Here is a 16,684-nt window from a genome sequence, read left to right as displayed (position 1 = left end):
ACATAAGTAAATATGGTATTTGAGTATTTTTTTTTGTCATGGAATGCATTATCATATTTTACATTAATTTCTATGGGAAAAATTGTTTCGCTTAACGAGTGTTTCGCATTACGAGTAAGGTTCTGGAACGAATTATGCTCGTTAAGCGAGGTTCCACAGTATATGACTTTTCACAAGGAGAAAAAAATCAGTTATTTTTAATTATTATTCATTAATAAATCATGTAATGTATTACAAAAACATAAATTTATTAAATTTGTCCTTAATAATTTTTTCCAAATTAATTTTCATAAATTGGAAGAAAACTTAATCAAAAATTAACTATAGTATTTTGTTACACAATCAAAATGATTAAAATGAAAATTAAAAAGGGATAAACAGTACTATATATTTACATTACAATAATTTATAATTTTTTTGCACTTTATTTTCATTTTTAGTCTAGTTCATTAACACCTGCCCTCAAACTGAGGGCACAGAGAATAACTGTGAGTAGTTCAGAAAGAATTAAAATATTTCAGAAACAAATTTTATCAATATTAAGTTATTAGTTCTCTCAAATTTATAATTTTGCCTAGTACAGCATTTTTAAAGTTGCAAAATGTTTTAAAATTTAAATATACTAATTGATGTTATACTAGTGACTCAGTTCAATCTACTTTATTGTGTTTTGTGACGACTTGTTATACATTGCTGTTACAATAAACATTGACATTAAATAACATTAATGTCAAATGATAATAGTGAATTACTGGCAAAAGTTTTTCTTGTGTCAAAATATACTAGATTGCTATTTGGACTTTAGCTTAGCTAACTATTAATAATTAATATAAAATAATTTTTTCTAAAGGTGAGTGGTTAGACTGCTACTCTACACTTACATTAATTTAAAAGTTATTATAATTAATAGTTGAATTTAGTTCTAAATAATAATTAACAAAATTGAGACTAACAATGACATTAATTTTTTGCTTTATTTTTAAATTTGTAACGTAGAAAATTGTTTTACATTATTTAAACTAATATTTGTAGAAAATTGAAAATATTGAACAACCAAGTGCACATTAACGAAGTAAATTGCTTAGTACAGTGGAATACACACAAGTGTGCACTTGTATATTGTCTTCAAATGTGTGCTAGTGAAGACATCTCATGCATATGATATGATACTCAGACTTAATAGGGAACTGGTTATTGAGAAATCCCATTGAAATACTGAGAAATTCACCCCTGTACTCACTGGCCACCCTGATAATTTGATTGCAGAAGCTTGTGATCTATCCCAATTCTGTAAATTTTCATAATTTACAATAATTGCAATTAAGAGTAAAAATAAATAAATATGATTTATTGTTTTTATTTTATGACTAATTTCCTTTGTTCAGTAGTAATAAAAAAATAAATTTGGAAAAAATTAAACAAAATAATTATAGTGAGAATCAATTTTAACTCATGATTGGATTGCAATCAATTTCAAATTTAGTGATGATTCACTAAATTTGAAATTGATTGCAAAATTTTAACTTTCTGCATCACTTTTGCCACTAGAAATATAGTTAATTACTTGTAAACATTTCTTTTATGATCATAATGAAAAATTGAAAGGTTTATTAATAGGAACCTTGCCTAATAAGTTTCCCCTGGGTCTCTCACTTGTGTTAAAACCACCCACTGGCAGAGCAGACATGAAAAATTAGTGAAATAATTTTGTATTTCAAGAATTTTAATTTGTAGCATATACAGAAGGAACATTAATTTATCCATTTAATGTGCTGGATTAAATCTTTTTTCCATTATAATAATAATTTGTATACAATTTCAAAACTATGTGCAAATTATAAAGTCTGTAGAAAAACATACATCTTATTTTTAAGGGATTAATTAAGGAAATTATGATAAATGTTTTCAAAATTTCTTTGCTTCTTCAGATCTGAAAAGGAAACAGAAAAACTTTTCATAAAATTTTTGATAAATATTTTCAATGATGCCTTCTTATTTTGTTGGATTTTTTTAAAAATTAACTTTGGAAAAATTAAAATGTTGAATAAAAATGTTGGCTTTTAAGAGATTCATTTTTCCTAATAGAAAACACTTAATAATAATATTTTTAATTTGTAGATTTCAAAAATAAAATTTATATTTGTTTCTAATTATTACCTGTTTTTTCTCAAAGACTGGATTTGAGGAAAAAAAAATGATTGTGTTTGATTTCCTCACCTAGCTTTAAGAAAAAGACAAATAATAAATATGGTTCCAAGTTTTGCTTATTGTAATGTTTTTAATTACATTCTTAAAAATATTCTAGGGCAGAAATTCTCTTAGGAAAAATTTTAAAGAAAAAAGAGTGGAAGTAAGTAACTACATAAGAACGTAAATATTTTTACATTCTATAGTTGATAAAATAAAATTTATATTTATACAATTTATCTTTTCTTTTAGACGCTCAAGTTATATAGTTGCTACAAAACTCTTTTGGGGAGGAAAGTAAGAAAATTGTATTCATTAATAAAATATATATTTATATAAATTATATAGTACCGATAAATAAATTTAAAGGAATAGTTTTTGTTTATGATAAAATAATTTTTATTATGTTAGATCAGAAACTGAACGGGGGTTTTCAAGGAAACAGATTCTCGAAGGCAAGTTTGGGTAAATGATATTCCACACTCTTTGAAGTTGTCCATTGAAATCACTAGCATGCAAAATTAGATTTTTTAATTATCACTTGCTTTATAGCATGTTTGTTTATTTGCAGCATGTTACAAAGTATTTTTTCTGCTTGAACGAACTTTTAGTCAATAAGATAATGTAAATTACTTTACTCATACACACATACACATACCACACACACAGATATATATTTTTTAATAATTGATTTTATTGATATTTTTATGCCTGAATTTACATTTTATTTTTGTTTGCCTGTTTTATTTTAAAATTATTAAAGTATTATTTTATCATTTAAGGTATTAACTTTTTATAAGAAATTTCATTATTAAATTGCATCTGTTATGAATTAGTCTGGATTGTTATCACGTAGTTTTATTAATTATTGAAGGCATATAAAATAGTAAAGATAAGGTTTATTGTCTTATGTTCTACTTGAAGTAATAAATAATAGAGAAAATACAGTATTACTAAAAAATATGTATTTTTTAATTTTGAATTTTGTCATTAATAAAAATGCTTAAATGGGTTTAATGAATGAAGAATGAACATAGACTTTGAACCAAAATAGATTTTTCTTTTAGAACTATTCTCAGTCATGTCTGATTTTAATGAGTTTTAAGAGAAAAATTTATGTAGTATTTTTTTATATGATTTTGACATGTAGATTTATTCTTTGAGAAAATGGCTGAATAATTTTTGAAGAACCATTTTATATTTTTTATTATAAAATGACATTTATTTTTTTTAGTTTTCCTGTAGTGATGTTTTTACATCGGTTCGACTAGAATTGGCTTTTTAATCAGTGCAGGATACGAAGCACAGATTCGGATAAATTTAATATGTTAGTGAATTAATTTTGCTTTGAGTGTATTCAATACTGTTGTTTTAAATTTATTAGGCCATCTTAACTAGAAATTTGCATGATATTTAATAATGCATGAGATTTATATTTTTAAATATGTTAAGATTAATATTTTATTTTATTTTTATAAATTGTTTTTAATTAATGCATATATTGGATTAGGTAAGCACGAGTGTGTTTGAATGTAAAAATATATCTACTGTATATTATGTATATAAGTAGGGTGTTTTTGAATTTGCACAATGGATGTTTTGGTTTAAATTAAATTCTTGCAATATGTGAAAGTACATAAATGTTACTGTGATGTAAATATATGTATTATTTAATTTTTTAAAAATTAGCACTTTTTTAAAATTTCATAATTATCATCAGGTTTAGAAGCTTCTCTTGAACGTTTACAATTACCTTATGTGGACATAGTTTTCGTAAATAAGGCTGATCCAATGTGCCCTATGGAAGGTAAATATTTTTAAAATTAATTTATAATAGTAATAATTGAATAAGTTTATTATTAGGAAATATAAAAGTTTTTGAAGACAATTTTCATAATAATGTGCAACATGTGCAACATGTGCTTATTTAATTTTTAAGTAAAAAAATAATAGTTTAGTGAAATTCAGCAAATTATTTATCATTTGATAAAATTTATAGTATTTTGATTTGTATTCATATAAAACAATATATGGGTAAGCTTATTTTTTAGTTTTATTATAATACTATCATATCTTGATAATAAGCATGTAGTATATCTCAAACATAAAATTATTTTATGAATAAATAATTATTAGAAAGAAAAGAATTTATTATTTCAGATCAGTATAAAATGAAAACACTATTTTCTGCCTCATAATATAAAAATTTTATTTTCAAAAATCTGTCTGAAAAAATCATCTTTCATTTAATAAAGTAGTCAAATTATAATAAGAGTAGGAATTTGAATTGCAAGCATAGAACATAAATCAAAATGTCCCCAGCTGAAATAGAATAAAATGCATGCAATTTTAAATTACTATATAAAAGTTATTTTCATTTCTTTTCTTTATTTATAAAGCCATTAGCCAGAAACAAATCACTTATGTATTCATTCTGCTTGTTTTTCAAGTACTGAACCAGTATTTGAAAAACAAGTAGAAGTGCTATGAATAAATGATCACACTAGCTATTTGTATCATTTGTTCTTTTAGTTATTACTATTACAAATCTCAGCAAAATCCATCTTTGTTTGTTTGTTTGTTTGCTTGACTAGGTGTGACAGTAGCAATATGAAGAAGTCACTGTTGTTTTGTTATAGTGTATATACACAGATGAAACATTGCACTGCCATCAATTTCATTAATAATTTGTTAGTTTTCAGTGATATAATGTTAATAACTCTTGGTGCAATAATTAGAAATATTCATCCCAATGATAGTTGTCTTTCTGCAGTTTACACAAAAATTTCAGGCTTCAGTTATTATTATTTTTTAACTTTTTCACTCTGTGAGGCCTTTCTTCATGCCCATTACAAATTTAGCCAGATCTGTAATAGAGGTTGGAGAGAAATATAATTTAACATATCTGGATCAAACCAGCCAAGAAACTTTGAGATTTAACCTGGACTTAAATTTGGATTGCCGGAGCAGGGTGGTTGATGCCATTATCAGCTTAGTTATTATTACTGTCTATCTCAGTTCCTCAAAAGTGTTGTTATTTTTCTAATGATTTTTGCTAAATTGTGAATATGATATATAAAGTAGAAACTATGGTAAGTGAAATATATAGTAATTCTTAAAAATTTTTAATATAATTAACTTATTTTTATAAAAAAAAAATAAAAAAATAGCAAAATTTTAAAATTATATGAAATATATTAATTAAAAAATAAAATAAATACAACGTTGATAAATTTTGGCAGAAAATTTAAAAAATCGTGATAGATAAAGATATATTAGTTTGAGTATAATTTTGAATTGGGCAATTTTTCTTGGCATCAGAAAAACTCTAAAATTTGTGATAGCTAAACTTATCATGATAATGAGAGTTTTTATAAAGCACCATAAAAAATAATTTATTATAATTAAATTGAATTTTAAGAAAAACTTTTTCATTGAAAGATTAAATTTTTAAAGTTAAATAATTGAATATAAGTGAATAAATTCTAAATAATTCTAAAATTATTGAGTAAATAAATTTCTGTGTTTATCTATATTATTGTTTTTCTAATCATAACCCAGTTACCAGTAAATGTAATATATTTAAGACATCAAGTTGTATCTTGAAAAAATTTCTACTAATTGGCTGTTACATTTATTATCGGATATTGAATTTATTCTCATCAAAAATTAACATGCATTTCTGAGAATAAAGATGTATGTGTAGATGTACCATGATATTTTTTATTGATCAAACATTATTCTAATATTTATATTTTAAATAAAATTATTAAAGTAGACTTCTTTATATCTACTACATAAATAAATGTAAATTGAAAAATTAATTAATTTATTTATCTATTTTATTATTTTTATGTATCTTCTATCACTATTTTCAATTTAATTTTTATACTGATTAAAATGAATAAAATATTCATTTATATAAAATATTAGTGCTTATACTAGAAAAGTTTTTAATTATTTTCTTTAGTAAATTGCAAAGTTATTCATATGTCAAAATACTAATTTTTTGTAAGTAAAATGTATTTTTCAGTATAGGAAATAAAATAATTTCAATTATGATTTGTTATAATAACCTTATTTCCATATGAAACAATTTTTATTTTTTAATATATGTTATATCCGACTTAAGTATAAATATTTAAGATATTTTTTTCTCTAGAAATCTAAGTTATATTATTACAATAATTGTTTTTTGACTGTAATAGTCAATTTATACTAATTAATTATAATTAAATTCATAAAAGGATATTTAGTTTTACTGACCAATGTACATCTCCAATGATTGTATGTTATATATCTTTCTTTCCATTCTCTCTTCTGTTTGGAATATCCTATCTTTTATTTTGTTTAGAAATTTTCCTTAGTAATCGTATAAAAGTTGATATTGGAGAGTTCTGCATTCATTCTAGAATGTAGAACTCTCCAATACACATGTTAATAAAAAACAAGAAGAATCTCTTTTTCAAAACAATTATAATAGCAACGATAGTTACTTGATTGAAGACATAATAGCTTTTTTAAATCCATTTAGTTTAATAAGCATGGTAAAATTTAATTACAATATCCTATTGTTGTTTATTTTCATTTTATTAGTATGTGTTTCTAACAGAAGAAAACTTGTGTTTTTTTAATTATTAAGTAGAAAATAAAATAGACATTAGTTTTAATAGTGAATTTATAATTAATATATATTATAATATCTATGTGTGCGGCTTGTCTCCGATTCCAGTGATCAGAAGACAGGGAACAGTGGGGACGCACGTTCTAACCTAACCTAACCTATTCTAATAATTTGGTTGCTAATAATTATGGTAATTTATTAGAATAGGTTAGGTTAGGTTAGAATGTGCGTCCCCACTGTTTTCTGTCTTCTGATTGCTGGAATCGGAGACGACCCACCACCTTCAATATCTAGGGTAACATCAATCCCATTTTTTATAATTAAGTAGACTATGAATAAATATTGTTCATCAAATTGATTGCCTTTTAATTTTATTTTAATTATTAATATATTTAACCATTAATATACTTGAATAATAATTCTAAACTAGTTTGGCCTGACACGCTTTTCAGGTTTTGCTAGTAACATATATATATAAACATACAAACAAGAAGGACATTGGCCATACATGAAGTGTTTAGCCAGCAGAAAAGAGGGGGGGTAAGGGAAAGGGAAAGGAGATAGACAGTAGAAAAAGGTAGGATCCCTCCGAACAGTGTACATAAGGTTTAAGTACCCTCTATGTTTGATGTTGACATGCAGTTTTCAGGCTGCAAGGCCATATTCCCCTGAAGGGTTTAAAAGAAAACCTGAGTGTAGCGAACATCAATAATCGAGTGCCGCGGTGAATAGCTAAGTGTAGAAGTTGGTGCCAAGTGGCTGTTAGTAGGAAGACTTATATCTACTTAATACTAATAAAACTGAACGCGATTGCAAATCTTAATACTACTTAACAGCTAGATAGATAGTGCAAAAGCAAACAAACACAATGACAAACGAGATGAGATGAACGGACTGACAGAAGACAAATGAGCAAGACCTGAAAAAAATTTGTATTTATTTATTTTTAAAATGTATTTATTATTATTATTATTATTATTTTTTAAACATTAACTTACTAACTAAACTAACCTAACCAGATGACTAAATCTAACAAACTCTAATTTAATTTAACCTAACCGGAAACCAAGCTAAGAGTCTCTAATCTAACTTGTTAATCTAAGTTGGATCCAATTCTGTCTGAATGCACTAAGAAAGGAGTTTTTCCATTCCTCCCAATTATCACTGACCCTATCTAATACTCGAAAATTGTACCATTTCACGGCAATTCCTTCCAAATAATTCAAAGGTTACAGATCTTTTGTTCGTCTGTAATCCAATTGTGAGATGCACATGCATGTTTGTATGAAATTATCCAAACATGTGCTTCCTCTGATTTTTCATCATATTTTTCTATGTTGATTGTATCGCAAGGTGAGTTTAGTGACATTTTTTCGATGGTTTGCTGAAAAGAGTTCATAATCGTCAACGTCTCAACTTGTTGGTTCATGTACAGCTTTTGCAACTGAACCATTTCTGCCAACACCAACTTTGGGTCAGGTGAACTGTCCAAGGTGGCCGGTCGTATTAAAGTTTTATTAAGATAAAGTTCACCTTCTGTCTCCGATAATGAAATAGATAGTGTCCGATAATTCGTCATCATCCAGATAGCAGTTTGAAAAACCGACGAGGTCGAAATTGCGGAATGATTTTCGATTCCTTGAAATTCTTGGTCAACTTCTGTCCATTCATTTTCCCCTTCTTGTTGATATTGGGAGATAATGTAAGAGTCTTTGATCTTCTGAACCAAGAATTTGAAAAGCATGATTCTACTTCAAAACTATATAAATACAGCTGTGTACTGAAATCCTGTCAACTGTGCCAATTTGTAATATTACAAATTTTAATAATACAACAATTGAACTAAAAAGAAAGGTGATCACAAGCACAGATAAATTCAACGTCCGTTCCACATATGTTCAGTCTGTAAGGTCACATCGTAACACACAAAAAAAATGTAGACACTTTTTGTTGACTCAGGCAACCTCTCACCAGCCAGCCAAGGAAAACAAAAAGGTATTGTTGCCAATCTGCGTCACCTTAAATACCGTTTCCCTTTCCAAATAGGTTGCCAACCCTCCATACAACACAAAATAAAAATTATTGTATATAGCCCAAAAATCTGCAACAGCACATATGTCCCCCCAAAGATAAAAAAAAATTATATATACAAAAAAAATTTTTTTTGTATATATAATTTTTGTTTTTTTTATTAGTATCTGTGGTTCAGGGTAATGTAGTCAACTCTTCACCATCTTAGGTTATATGGAAGGTTCCATTGGTGAGCCATGTGGTCCTGATCATGGTCTCTTGGCATATCGTGTGGGCATCCCAAGGTCTGAGGTGGGTCAACAGGAGATAGACCCTAGCACCCATTTGGTTGACAGGTTTGGCAAGGGTCTGTCTCCTCATCATCCTCACTGTCACAATTATCCTCAGTTGACCTTCTCTTCCTCCTGGATGATGCAGTAGGGTTTCCTTGTCCAAAGAAGGGTTTTAAGCTGTCTATATGGATGGTCTGTTCATCCTTCAATTTGTTTCCCTTAACTTGGACCACCACGTCACTAAGTATGCATTCCACCCAGAAGGGGCCCAAGTACCATGAGGAGGACTTTTTATGGTTAACTTTCAATGGCTTTCTTATCATTACCAAGTCTCCCATACTAAATTTTTTTAACTTTCTGTTCTTGTTCCATTACCCCCTTTTTTTGTTAGCTACACCTTATTAAACACGTCTGCAGCTTTGTGACATATCCTAAGCTTGTTTATCAGCCTCTCACGATATCCTACGATTCCTCCACCTTCCAGTTCCAGATCTTCTGTTCTCAATTCACCTGGGAGCACTGGATCAAAATCGTACAACAGGAAGGACAGGGTTTCCCCTGTTGACCCAGGGATGGTGTTACGGTACACCAATAATGCCGCAGGAATGTACTCATCCCAGTCAGCATTATTTCCATTCAAAATCTTTGCAATCATCTCAATGATTGTTTTATTCACTCTTTTGCAAGTCTCATTAGATGTAGGTCTGTATGCAGTTGTGGTTCTACAGTCAATACCAAGTAACTTACATGTGTAATTCATGAGGTTTGATGTCAGGTTTACCTCACGGTCAGAGATGAGGGTTTGCTCCCCGCTGTAACGGCACACAACGTTCTCAAATAGTATCTTGGATATCAAATAGGTATTGTCTTGGATGATATCTCAGACATTGGGATCATTTCAATGAATTTTGTGAACATATCTATGAAGATGATATATTGATTTCCCTCCGAGACTTCGGGCACTGGTCCAATCACATCAACTGCAATCACCTGCATGGGATTACTTGGGTGAATGACTTCTTGGACTGGGGCCTTATGGGTAACACGGTTAAATTTCTGACATGTCCTGCACATCATTATATAACTTTTGACCTTCTTCCTTGTATCTGGGAAAAAGTACTTGTCCCTAAGTTTCATTAGCGTTTTCGACTCCCATAAGCCCCCTATTTCGTGATAATGTTTTATTAACGGGGTCTAGGCAGCACCATTCATGCAAATGCACTTCACATGCTCACCCCGCCGATTCACATCCCTCTTAACCAGGATCTCGTTCCTCACCTCAAAATCACATATGTGAGTTGAGGGCTATAACCATTCCTCCTCTTAATAAGGTATCCTTGGTTGAACAAATGCGACTGTCACGCTCTTGGAATGCAATAATTAAGTCATTGATACCTTGCATATTGTCCTTTGGCGATGGGACACAGCATTTATGGTTACTTCCTCCTCCTCCTCAGGCAGAGCAGTGCAACCATTATGGGATCGAGATAACAAATCGGCCACCTTGTTCTCACTCCCCTTTACATGTACCATCCTAATGTCATATCTGGCTATTTCAATGGCCCACTGCACAAGCCATTGATTATGATTGTTCATGTCCCCGAGGAACACTAATGGCTCGTGATCCGAATATACAATTATTGGTCTGCCCAAGACCAGGAAATGGAAGCAATGGAGGGCTAATAGTAGTGCAAGACACTCCTTCTCAACAATGGAATAATTTAATTCTGCACCATGTAGTGTTTTACTGAAGAAGCCAATGGGTGCAAGTTGATCACCTCATACCTGATGTAACACAACTCCTATGGTGAGCTTGGATGTGTCAGTGTAAAGGCAAAACTCCGATGAGAAGTCAGGGTGTCTCAATGTCAGAGGTGTGGTAATGGTGCTTTTGAACTTAAGGAAACTATCTCTGCATTCCTTTGACCATTGGAAACGATGCCCCTTCTTACTTAATTTGGTGAGCAGCAGGGAGATGTGTTCAAAGTTTTCTACAAAAGGTCAATAGAAGCTGAGAGCTCCCAGAAAAGATCTCACTTCCTTTATTGTCTTGGGTGGTGGTATTTCTAAGAAGGCTCTTATGTTATCTGGGTCTGGCATGACTCCCTCATCATTAATCACATGCCTCAAGTACCAGACGGAGGTCACAGCAAACTTGCATTTTTAGGGCTGAGAGACTAATTCAGCTTCCCTAATAATGCTGAGCACCTCCCTTAGCAATTCAAGGTGTTTGTGCATGTTTTCAGAAAATAAGACCACGTCATACTGGAACACGAAACAATTAACCCCCATATGTTTGGAAAGTAAAGAATTTATCACTCTCTGAAAGTAGTGCCCTGAGTTCTTTCCACCTTGGGGCATATGACATAATTGATATTTACCCCAAGGGGTTGAAAATGCAAACACCTCACATAGATGGGGAGCTACAGGTATCTGAAAATATCCTGAATTTAGGTCTAGAACAGAGAACACTTTCCCTCCTTTTAGTTAAGCTAAAATATCATCAATTCTCATCGGGGGAAATCCTCTCCTTTAGTGACCTTGTTAACTTTTCTTAGGTCCAGAGTGATTCGGATTTCCCCATTACTCTTTGGGACAATGTGTATGGGAGAATTCCATTCTGATTGCAATGGCTCGACAATGCCAGCCTCCAGATATTACTGGATCTTCTCCTTTAGTTTTGGCAGGAAAGCGTGCGGGATATGATGTTCCTGGATATATATTGGAGTGCTAATGCGCAATTCAAGGTCGTGGGTAAATTTGCTTGTTCCCGCCAACCCCTCTACTGATTCATTGAAGACATCCAAAAAGTCCTTGATGACTTGCTGTACACTTACAGCCTGGTCAGGGGATAGATGGGTTAAATCTATTTGCTCGGCAAGGTCAGATGACTTGTGGGCCTTGCGAAGAGAAGCAAGTGCAAAAGTCAGTTTTCCTTTCACTGGAGGTGCCCTCTCTGCTCATGAGGTGTGCTATCTTAACTGACATTTCTGGGCAAGCACTCAGGAAGTCTATACCAAGGATGCCCTGGTTACCCACCAAAATTTCAGAATCCACCATGATGAATTTTACAGGGACTGTCTTATCAGCAAACACAACATTATCAATAGTCCCACCTTACATTTAATGACTCCACCTGACACACCTTTCACCCTTATATTGACATTGCTAATATTAAGGAATCTATTCCCTAGATATTCCAGTTTGTGTCGATTTATGAGTGATCTTTCTGCACCAGTATCTAATAACAGGTTTAATGCATGGCTGTTGATTTCACCAGGAATGAACGGGAGGTTGTGGTTGTTAATGCCCAGTTCATCTGGCAGTTTAATAAATGCCTCTGAACCACCAGCCTGGCCATCACAGTGGTCCCATCCTAGTTTAAATTTCATGGGCGGTTTGTGCATAGATGATCCTTACTTCCACAGGCGAAACATCTAACCTGACCAGATTTGACCTTGCTTTTAGTTGGGTTGCGCTCACCCAGCCCACAAGCTAACCCCATGACTGCCTGAGATAATTTTAGTACAGTCTCTTCCAAACTAGTCAACCAAGCTGTTAATCCTAATCTGTTAATGTTATCCTTATCAGAAGTCTTTGGCTTGTTGTGAGGGGGCACTACAACGCCGCCCACTTGAACTTCCTTGAATCCACATGCTTGTTCAATTTTAACTAATTTCTCTGCTAGTTCTACCGCTTCGTCAAAGGATTTCGGTTCACGTTCTAATAGTTTCATTTTTAAGCCTGGATTGAGCCCTCGAATAAATTGGTTACTCAACATCTCGTTTCTTAGCTTGGCCATGTGTGGGTTTATACAGGCCATTTTTTTGAAGGATATACACACTATAACTTTGTACTCACCCACTGTCTCCGTTCGTCTTTCTCTTATGTTAATGAAGTCCTTCAATGTGCTTCCCTCATTTGACTTATGTCGATGGAAACTATCTAGCAGGGATGTCTTTATTTTGCTGTTAGTTGTTACAGTACACCTCCTGTAAGTCCAAAAGTCGGCTGAATGGCTCCCCCTTCAATTGCAATTGGGTGATGGCTAGGCGAGTCCTGTTAGTCCACCCGGTAATCGCTGACAATTGTTCCAAAATATCAAAAAATTGCTTGATGGTTATGCTATCAGATGAGGATCCCTAGAATGTCAGAATCATTCCCTGGTATCCTGTAACAACTGGAGTCACTGCCACTGGGTCTTCATTTTCCCGGAACATCCATGGTTGATTCAGGTCGCAGGCTTTCATTTGAGTGCTCCACTGTCTTTGTCTCCATTATAAACCACATGATAATCTTGTCATGGATGCAGATGAGGAAAGCACAATAATCAGTATTATGACTACTGTGCAGGTGAATTATCACCACACGAAGAGGACAAAGAAAAAGTCAGCTTAACAATATGTTTATCTACAAAAGAATATATATACAAAATTTACAGAGTTGTCCACTAGAACACACGTATAGACACCTAGGGAACCAGATAGGTTCAGCTGTACAATGAGTTGAGTACGAGTCTGTTGTTTTAACTCACACTTGAGTCTCTCCCTCTCTACAAATGTCCACTACTGGTAATTGCGTAAATTTAACATAATGTCCCACTTGTCCAGAGAGTATTCTAGCCAATGCAAACAGATTTCTTTCACTCCAAGTTCAATAATACAATTCCATTGCGCCCCAATCGCGTGGAGCGGTAGATATTGCCTCTACCGCCCCATGCGGTCACTTCAAACACCATAACACAAAAAAAAATGTAGACACTTTTCGTTGACTCAGGCAACCTCTCACCAGCCAGCCAAGGAAAAAAAAAGGTACTGTTGCCAATCCACCAGTGGCGTGCTGTGACATTTGATGATAGGGAAGCTGTGTTTCTGTGAGAAGCCGACTTCCAGGGGCAATCAGTTAATTGCGCGTCAGTAATGGCCTAGGGTCCATTCGTACGTACATAGTGGCGGAAGAAATGTACCTGACAAAAACCGACAAAAAGAAAACATAAGATAAACATATACTATGTACAAAATAGTTTGCTTTAGGACAATCAACCGTTTGGACATCCTGGGCATTGATGTGGTTCTTTGATGGTCGAAGGTGGCCCTGGGACAGTGATGTTGACAAGTCTGTAGGGCATTGGGGACACGGTCTAAGACTGAAGTGGCAAGGGCTACAGGTTGGCACAATAGATGAGAAATTGTATTTTTTTTTTTTCTTTTGCGCGTTGACAAACAGCGTTTTGGTTATTCGGAACGTTAACTGAGTGTGAGGTGTCCTCAATTGTCGGGGATTATATCAATTTCTGTTCTTTCTTTTGTCCATTTGATTGGTCATTCTCCCTCAATCATGTTTTCTGAGTGGTTGGTCCCTTGTTACTAAGTGTAAGGAGACTCTTACCTAGAGTGTGAGAAAAGTCAAAATTGAAGTTCAGTGGCATAGCGTGGGTGTCAGCCGCCTGGGGTGGAGGAAAATTTCGTCGCCCCCTTATTTAGGTATTTTTACAAGATATTATTATTTATTGTGAAATTTTGCCGCCCCCTAAAAGTGCCGCCCCTGCTGCCCCTACTACACTACGCCACTGTCGAAGTTGAATTCGATCTTCCACCGATCATAGGATGACTTCCTTCCACAATTTAGTTTCTGCCTGGCAGTTTGATATAAACAATGGGTGTCCAACTACAAACAACTTTTACCTGTTTTTTTAAACTAATAAATTTTTCTCTAAATTAACTGTTTTTTTCACATCTTTCGTGACGGGTCAGACCTGTCCGGAACCTCACATTTCCATAAAAGTTTTAAACAAATACTGGAAATGACAAAAATAAACAATTTATGTATTTTAGTTCTAAAATACAAATAATATATGATACAAACAATAATAGAAAAACTTGTTTTTTTAATTTTTTTATAAACTAACTCTATTTGGCAATTTTTTCCGCAATCATTAATTACTTTATCATAAAAGTCGCTGGTCGTCGACTCCATCCATGTATTTGAAAGCTCTCTTTCTATCGAAAGCAATGCTAGCAACCACAATTTTTCCTCCGACTGAGTGTTCCTGGCCAATGTATCAATTCATTTTGTGGTTGAAAAACTGCACTCAACAGATGCACTGGTAGATGATACCGTAAAAATTAATGATATTAAATCATATAATTCTTTTAGTACATCTTTATTTGGATCATCATTAATTATAATACTTTTTATGTCTAAGAGTTACTTGTCAATATAGTCCGGACACAAATATAAATATTGCGATTCACTGCATAATTTAGATAAATCAAAAAGTTTCTCGTAAAATTTACTTAATTTAAAGAATTAAAACACGCTTGAAAAAATTGTTTTTCATAATATTAAAATTATTAACATTTAAAAATGATAAAAATTCTAAAGATTTTATGTCTGAAAATCTATCAATATAATTACAGTATAATTAAAAGAAAATTATAATTAAATATAACTTTGCAAAGAAACGTACATAAAAATAACATTGAATACTCTTTACTTTTTAAATCTTAAACAATTCACTAAGTCAGATAGCCCCCTACCCAGTGGCTAAGGGATAGAATCGTTGGAAGCATTATAGGTGTGTAGCTTCCACCAGCTAAACTGGGGGAGGTTGGTGCTCTGCAAAGTGCATGCACAAATGCCTATAATCTGGCTGCTTGGAAGCTGACCCAATTTTGACAATACAGTGCTTCCATTTCGCCACTGATATTCGAATATACAATAGCAATCTTATCATTTTTTTTCTCACATGTAGTATAGAAATTTGTAATAAGATACAAAATATAGTTATAATAAAATATTAATTTTAATTAATTCAAAGTACGTTCAAATATGAAAATAATCACCCAATATGAATCAATATGAATTTATATTTTAGAAAATACAAGGGAAGCGGCGCTTTCACCGCTTCCAATGACGGCACACCACTGCAATCCACGTCACCTTAAATACTGTTTCCCTCTCCTAATGGGTTTCCAAACCCCATACAATACAAAATAAAAATTATTGTATATAGCCCAAAAATCTGCAACAGCAACACATGTTTAAATAAACTTTACTAAATATGAAGGTTAATCTAAAAACAAAAACACAGTGACAGTCTTAAAGGCTAAAGTCTGAAAGCAACAACAATGACACCTGGTTGATAGGAAAGCTAGGACAAAGAAGAAAAAAATTGTATTTTCAGTTTTCATTAAAGTAAAACTGATAAAAGGCACAAAACAAATTGAAAATTTCAATATTTTAAAATTTGTGGCAAATTTGAGGCAACACACATGCTTACTTGAAGAACAAAATATCAAATACTGTTTGTACTTAAAATTTGTAAAATTTTGTATGAAGGATTTTTCAAATTCTCAAACTGTGTTAGAGTGAAACTGGAAACTGTGTTGTATGGGGATATCTCCAATTTTTGAACCGTGTTAGAGCAAAACCATGTTGTAGAAGTTCTGTGTTGTATCTGTACACAGAATTAGAAAAATAAAGAAAAGAATTATTTTCATTTCATATTTATTATTTAACACTTTCGTTTCTTTTTTTTAACTGATGTCTCAAAATACAAGTTTTTCAA

At 32.0% G+C, this 16,684-nt stretch overlaps 1 protein-coding gene across 5 annotated transcripts in view; it reads left to right on the top strand.

Moving 5' to 3' along the window:
* Positions 1 to 16,684, top strand: part of Hk (Hyperkinetic) — a 109,030-nt gene that overhangs the window by 85,581 nt on the left and 6,765 nt on the right. For all 5 annotated transcript variants that reach the window (XM_067278699.1, XM_067278691.1, XM_067278705.1 and 2 more), the window contains 4 exons: positions 2,306 to 2,350; positions 2,440 to 2,484; positions 2,599 to 2,642; positions 3,908 to 3,994. In XM_067278699.1, the coding sequence (XP_067134800.1) occupies positions 2,306 to 2,350; positions 2,440 to 2,484; positions 2,599 to 2,642; positions 3,908 to 3,994 (221 nt within the window). The remainder of the gene's footprint in view (positions 1 to 2,305; positions 2,351 to 2,439; positions 2,485 to 2,598; positions 2,643 to 3,907; positions 3,995 to 16,684) is intronic.

Source organism: Centruroides vittatus, unplaced genomic scaffold (genome assembly GCF_030686945.1).
Source record: "Centruroides vittatus isolate TY-2023 unplaced genomic scaffold, ASM3068694v2 contig_1168, whole genome shotgun sequence".
NCBI classification, from domain to species: domain Eukaryota; kingdom Metazoa; phylum Arthropoda; class Arachnida; order Scorpiones; family Buthidae; genus Centruroides; species Centruroides vittatus.
Note: the sequence above shows the minus strand (reverse complement) of the source record. Positions and strands in the feature narration are given on the sequence as shown.